Source organism: Suricata suricatta, chromosome 3 (genome assembly GCF_006229205.1).
Source record: "Suricata suricatta isolate VVHF042 chromosome 3, meerkat_22Aug2017_6uvM2_HiC, whole genome shotgun sequence".
Classification (NCBI taxonomy): Eukaryota; Metazoa; Chordata; class Mammalia; order Carnivora; family Herpestidae; genus Suricata; species Suricata suricatta.
The window spans coordinates 174,786,735-174,793,976 of NC_043702.1; the positions used below are offsets into that span (position 1 = coordinate 174,786,735).

Here is a 7,242-nt window from a genome sequence, read left to right on the forward strand (position 1 = left end):
GGCGCCGGGGCGGTGGGGGACCGTGCTGCCCCCGCGGGCATCGGCAGCGCGCGCCTCCTGTCTCCCTCCTGGTCCTGAGTTCCCTGGAGAAGGATTAGGGAGGCCCGGACGGGGATCTCGGTCTCGCGTGAGCACAGTCATCGCTGGGATGGGTTGGAGGAGGTTTGAAAGGAAGCGGGGGTCCAGGACCAGATGATAAGCAGAGCCAGACCCTCTCCTTTCTCAACAGTCTGGGTGTCTGCCCTCTCCATGACCCTCTTCCCGTGTGAATGAGGCTGGTGGAGAAGCCCTCCGTTGGCACCAAGGACTGAAGCCCCCGGGCTGAGCACTGAGGCTTGTTTTTCTTGGAGGAGGGGGGCTCAGCCCACCAGAACCTCAGCACCCAGTGTGCTGGAGGGCCCCGGAGTGTCAGCGGTCACAAAGCAGGCTTTCCTGGGACCCCTGGAAAGGACTCCTCACTCCTACTCAAGAGGGGCTCCTCCCCATGGTGCCCCTAGGCTTTGTCACTGCCACTCTAGCAAGGAGAGCGCAGCACAGCCTGTGCTTCGGTGCTCCCCCTGGTCACGCCCTCCCGGTGACACTTGAGCACAGACATCACACACGTTCAGACCCCCAGAGGCAGAGAACTAGGAGACACAGCACTTGACACAGACGCACAGCACACAGGTGCTCCTCCCAGACACACAGGGGGGCAGAGACCGGGATCTGAAACACAGCCACTTAGACCCAGAGACGCAGGAACACACCCTGCGGTGTGCAACACACAGTGACTCACACCCCAACCCACACGCACCCTCTGACACACACACTCCTTGTTCTCTTCTCCTTTCTTGGCCCAGGAAGTAGAGGTTGAGGTGAAGGGTCTAGAATCCAGACCTAGGGGTGTCCACCCCTCATCTCTCCTCTTTCAGAGAGGCGCAGGCTAAGAGTGGCCAGGAGAAGCAGGTCTCAGACCACGCCAACTCCTAGGCCCAGGGAGTCACGTCCGACGCTCCTTCCTTCTTGAGAGAGACAGAGAGAGACAGAGCAGGAGCGGGGAGGGGCAGAGAGAGGGGGAGGCACAGAATCTGGAGCAGCTCCAGGCTCTGAGCCGTCAGCACAGAGCCTGAGGCGGGGCTCGAACCCACGAACCGTGAGATCAAGACCTGAGCCAGAGTTGGACACTCCTATGACTGAGCCCCCCAGGTGGCCCTCCTTCTTTGCTTCTTGAGAGAGGACACACGAGCACCTTCATCTGCTTATCCTTTTCAGGACAGGAGTCGCGACACAAGTCAGCCTCAGGTGCTGAGTTTGGGGGGGGGGGGGACAGTGCCACCCAGGACGGGCCCCATGCCCAGCTGCGGCCAGGAAAGAGCAGGCCCTGGCCTGCTCCAGCTCTCCTCCTCCCCAGGAGATGTCCTCTCCTTTCTCAGGGGCCAGCAGTAAATTAGGCCCCTTGGGGTGGCAAGGGGGGACTTTGCACGCAGCTCTCTCTGCCCCCAGACGCCCCATCCCCAGGGAGATTCATGTCACCCAAAGGACGCCATCCAGCCTGCTCCTGGTGCCACAGATCACAGGGATCTGCCCCCCCCCCATTCGGGAGGCTGTTCTCTGTAGGGCCCGCGGCGGGCTGAGTGGCGGGCCATGTGCGCACGGAGCTGGAGATTGCTGGGTTTGGTCCAGGAGTTTGGATTTCATTGTAGAAGCCTTAAATCCCTTGATGGAGAATCTAGGTCCCACTTATGGATTTGGGCCCTTTTCTATAGGACCCAGATATCCCTGTTTATTTTATTATTTTTTTTAATGTCAGCCTATTAATTTACTGAAAAACCTTTTTTTTACATTTATTTATTTTTGAAAGAGAGAGAGAGACAGAGCACATGTGGGGGAGGGGCAGAGAGAGAGGGAGACACAGAATCTGAAGCAGCTCCAGGCTCTGAGCTGTCAGCACAGAGCCCGACGCGGGGCTCAGACTCACGAACCATGATTATGACCTGAGCCGAAGTCAGAGGCTCAACTGACTGAGCCCCCCGGGGGGCCTTCAGTAATGACCGAGCTCCTTCTCTTTAGAACCGGGAGCCCTTCCTATAGAATTTAAGCAGCTCTATTGGGGTTTGAGTTCTGAGACCGGCCCAGGCCTCTGTCCATGGGATTTGATGCTGTATCCAGACCTCTGTCCAAATCAGCTGCTAGCTGATAGGAGTGTGTGTGTGTGTGTGTGTGTGTGTGTGTGTGTGTGTGTGTGTAGTTTATTAGTTTGTTTGTCTGAGCCAGCGAGAGACCAAGCAGAGGGCAGAGAGCGAGGGAGAGAAACCCAAGCCAGCTTGTCAGTTCAGAGCCTGATGCGGGGCTCACCTCACGAACTGTGAGACCATGGCTCCGGGGCTGAAACCATCAGATGCTCAACCCACTGAGCCACCCAGGAGCCCTTTGTGTGTTTTAATTTTTTTTCTGTTTTTTATTTATTTATGACAGACAGAGAGCGTGATCAGTGGAGGGTGAGAGAGAGAGAGGGAGACACAGAATCTGAAACAGGCTCCAGGCTCTGAGTTAGCTGTCTGCACAGGGCCGGATGCGGGGCTTGAACCCACGATGAGACCCTAGCCTGAGCCAAAGCCAGCCGCTTAACCGACCGAGCCCCCCAGGTGCCCCCTCTGTGTTTAGAAGAAGCACCCTCCGTGCGGACCCGGTCCTCCAGGACTGAGATGCGCCCCGTCGTCAGGGTACCTCTCTGCAAGGAGTGCCTTCGTGTGCAGACAGAGGTGCCGCTTCCGTCGTTGGAGGTGGCCCTGTGTGCATCCGTGTTGGTGAGGGAGTTTCAGGTCAGAAGGTGATGTCACCCTTTGCTAGCCCCTTGGGTGGCTCCTTTGTGCCGAGCACGAGCTGCACAATGGTGTGGCCGTCTTGACCTGGGACGCGACCTGCAGCCGTGCTGCCCATGGGCCTCTGGGCGTGGGGGCGCGGCTTCCCTAGGGTCTGGGTCTCTGTGCGCAAGATCAGGCCCACTGGCCGTAAGCCCGGCACCTGACCTGCAGCCTAGCCGCTCTCTGTGGCGTGTGGACCGTCATGGGTCTAGGCCTCCATCTATACCTGTGACTCCGATCTTTGCTGACGGTGACCCACAGCCAAACATAGATTTTGCGGCCCAGCACACGGACGCACGCACACACCTGTCACAGACAACCCGGACAATAAGCTTCATGAAGTGACACTTAGCTTCACTGCAGAGGGTGCGTTCCGGTATTTTTCTCCTGTTCTAATTTGAAATGTTTTTCGAATAAAATAAAGGCCTGGTCGAGATCCCTAAAATTTATTCTTGATTTCCCCGCCCCAAGGGTCTCGAGCTATAGTTGAAACACTGGTGCCCAAGGCCTGGGCCCTGCTGGACACCTGTCTGGGGGCCGGGGGCCTCTCTTGGGGCTGAGGTTCTCCCCAGCAGGCTGGGCCTCCCTGCAGGGCCCCAGGCCCCTTCCCCTTCCCTCCAGGCTCAGCCCCTCAGCCCTGCTGGTGCACTTATGGCCCCCATCCTCTCCCCAGGGACACTGGATTCAGTCCCCTGGGGGCGCTCTGAACGTGGTGCCTCCTTCCCACCCCCACTCCTGGGGCCAGGGAAGCCGGGAGCAGAACGGGGGCGGGGAGGCAGAGGGAGTACCCAGGACGTGGGGTGGCAACCACAGGGCTGAGCTGTGTTAATAAATCATGGAGGCGAGGGCCTGGGGGAGGGGAGACTGGCAGGGAAGGGGGGGCCGTGGATAAATAATTCATTAAACAAATAAACAAGGAGCCTGTGAGAGGGAGGACTGAGCACATGTGTGCGAGCGGGAGGCAGCCGCCGGCTCCAGACATGAAATATTCAGGGCTCCGCACCTTGCCCGGGGCCCACGTGGGTGCCCAGTGCGGGCGGGCTGCGGGGCGCCTGGTGCCCGTGAGGAGGGCGCTGCGTGTACCTCTGACTTTTCCAAGTATGTGTGTCGCATGGCTACCTGGTGCTCAGTGTCCTGTGCAGACATGGAGCCCCCAGGCACCTGCGGGCAGGGGACACCACCTCGGCCACTGCCATGCGGCCCGGGACATAGGACACAGGGTACGGTGTATGGAGGGCTGGTGGGGGTGCGGTGGCCTCTGACGCTAGCCACACCCTGGCCCCTCTCATGAACCCAGCAAGGGCATGAAGCGAGGGCACCGCTTGGACGGGTCATGGGGGGTGTGAACCCCCTGAAAGTGCCTCAAGGAAAACTGAGAGGGAGGCACATGGCTTAGCAGTGAGCAGGCTGGGTGCGGGGCGTCTGCTGGCTGGGTCAGGGCACTGTGCGAGTCCTGATCTCTGTGTTGCAGGTTCGAGTCCCACATTGGGGGAAGAGATTATTTAAAAATAACATATTTTTAAATGTTTATTTATTTTTGAGACAGAGAAAGAGAGGCTGGGTGAGCGGGGGCGGGGTGGGGGGCAGACACCCCCAAGCAGATTCCACACTGCCAGCAGAGAGCCTGACACGGGGCTCAAACCCACGAACCGAGAGGTCGTGATACTGAGCAGAAGTCGGATGCTCAGCTGATTGAAAAAAACCTTTAAAAACAAAACAAAACAAAAAAATCTTAAAAAACAAACAAACACACAGGATGGACTTGGGTTTGCGCTCCCACTCTGCAGCTCACCAGCACTGAACTTACCTAACTCCTCCCAGGCGGCTCCTTCATCTGCAACGTGGGCGGAGCAGAGCCCTTGTGGGAGGAGCTGTTCTCAGGGAATAAGGACCCGTGGGGGGGGGGCACTTAGCACAGGGCTGAGGCCCCTGAGGCCGCCTGAGGCTTGGGGGTCTTCATCGCCATTATTTGTATTCATTTATGTATTTTAAAACATACTTTATTTTTAATGTTTTTAGATTTACTTATTTATGTATTGGAGTACGTGTGGGCGTGAGCACGTGGAGGAGGGGCAGGGAGAGGGGGAGAGAGATTCCCCAGCAGGCCCCATGCTGTCAGCACGGAGCCCGAAGTGGGGCTCAAACCCACGAACTGTGAGATCATGACCTGAGCCCAAATCAACAGTTGGACACTCAACCGACTGAGCCGCCCGCCCAGATGCCCCTGAGGTATTTGAGTAATCTCTACACCCAGAGATTGAGTGGGGCTCAAACTCATAACCCAGAGGTCGAGTCACACGCTTCACCTCCACCGACAGAGGCGGCCGGGGGCCCGTCTCCAGTATTACTGAGAGGTCCTCTCCGGAGGCCTGCCCCCAGGATTAGCCCCAGACTCCCTCTCTCGTTTGTTCTGTTCTCCAAGCTTCTCTAAAAGCTATCACCATGCGCGGTCAGCCCAGGGCTGGGGGGCGGGGGCCGGGGGGGGGAGGGGATTCAGCCAGAAACGGAAAGTACCCATCCTTGAAGGTGTGGAAGGAGGGGTCCCTGACCTCCTCAGACCGAAGGTCGTCTTAACCCCTAGACCCAGACTCTCTTCTCTTTCCTGCCACCACACTTAGCTTTCTAGCGAGCGGCTGCAAGGAGACAGAGGGAGTGGGTGGGGGTCCCTGAGCGGCCTCACAGTGCCCGCTGCCCCCTCCTCATTTGCCAGAACTCCAGCCCCCAACTTCTGCCTGGTGGTTGAAGGCACCCTGGTGAAGACGGCTAGGCCTGGGCAAGACCCAGGGGAGTGGTGCCCAGGGTGGGTGGGGGGATCCCAGGGCAGAGAGCCCCAGAGGGCCCGGGCGGGGCGGCGGGCCTCCTGGTAGGCTCCGGCATTCCCAGCGCTCCACAGTCCCCGGGAAAGGCTCCGCTCCCTGCAGGAGAGAGCCAGCAGGCAGGTCTGAGCTGGCCTGCTCCTCCGCAGACAGGAGCACAGGCTGGGGGAGGGGGCCGAGGTCTCCGTGGGGAGGGGTGGTTGTAACCCCTGTGTCTCCTCTGGGGAGCCAGGGACAGAGGGCACCGCAGCCCGGACACACCCGCCGGAGCCCGGGGCCCAGCCCGCTGCCCACGGGGGAGCCAAGAGTCTGGGCCCCCGAGTGAAGACGTGTCGGCCCACCGCTTCCCAAAGGGCCAGCGCGGTTCCTGCTTCCCGCCCCTGGGCGGGGCAGGTCCGGGCTGGTCCGCACAAGAGTGTCACCGCAGACATGGATCCGTGTGCGCAGGAAACGGGACCCCAGACGGCACACCTCCACTGCCCGCACACACGGAGGCAGGCCACGCAGCCGGGAGGGCCAACGGCTGAGCTGGGACCGCGCGGACTCTCTCTCACACACACACACACACACACACACACACCACAGCCACACCCTGCGCTCTCCACATCCCCTGCCCGCCTTCAACTTTGTCCTTCAAAGCCCAAGTCTTCTCAGAGCCGCTCTCCGAGCACTTTATTGGTGGCTGTGTGGTGGCATTTGCACTTGGCATTATATTTATTTGTCGGACAGTCTGTCTTCCTGAGTAATCTGAAGAATCCTTCAGGGAAGGGATCTTATCTTACGCAAGTGCCTGGTCCTGCATGCGGCCTGGGGTTTGGTTGGTACCGGTAGGTAAGGGTTCACAAATCATTGCCCAAGTGACACACATAGGGAAAACGCGCCGGGCCAGCGGGATGGCCGTGTGGGGCCCCCAGCAGCACACCCGATAACCAGCACCCACTGCTCATGCCTCTGGCCCCTCCCCTCCTGGCCCCCTGCCTCCAGGCTTCCTGAGAGGGCCTCCTCTCTGCTCCTCTGACGGTGTGACACCACGAATCTGGCCTCCACCTGAGGGCTGGCAGGCAAGCTAAGGGTTAATGACACCTCATCAATGTCTAATTGGGGGAAGGAAGCCTTGGCCTTGCTAGATCGTGGCCCTGGTCCCAGCACCCTGCTGGGCGTGTGGGTGACTTGGCTGAGACCCCCAGCCCCGCCCAGGGCACCTCCCCCACCATTTGCTTTGCCACTTTAGTCTCTAGGCCACAGATCAGCCCTCCCCATCTGTCAGCAAACTGCCACCGGGAGAGGCCGACTTCCCTCTCTGTCTTGCTAGGCTGCGCCCCCTCCCACCTGAGGGGACACTGCCGCTGGGAGAGGGGTGGGGTAGGGAAGGAACTGGAGAGAGAGAGAGAGATTCTGGAGCTGCTAAGGGATAAAGTCGGGATACAGACGCGCGACAGGGCTGGGGATGTGGGGCTGTCTGCTCAATTTGACCTTAAATGAAGAGAATGCAAATGAGGTGCAGACGAGATGCAGAACAGAGGATCTCAGAATTAGCATTCCGAGCGGGCGCTTGCGCCGGACCCCCACGCCACCACCAGCGC

The 7,242-nt window shown here is 59.5% G+C and overlaps 1 protein-coding gene across 1 annotated transcript in view; it reads right to left on the bottom strand.

Annotated features, from left to right (window-relative positions):
- The window catches only part of EFNA3 (ephrin A3), an 11,165-nt gene extending 8,118 nt beyond the window's left edge, over window positions 1-3,047 (bottom strand). Inside the window, exon 1 of the mRNA XM_029933461.1 lies at window positions 3,009-3,047. Coding sequence (XP_029789321.1) covers window positions 3,009-3,047 — 39 coding nt within the window. The remainder of the gene's footprint in view (window positions 1-3,008) is intronic.
- Window positions 3,048-7,242: the final 4,195 nt, after the last annotated feature.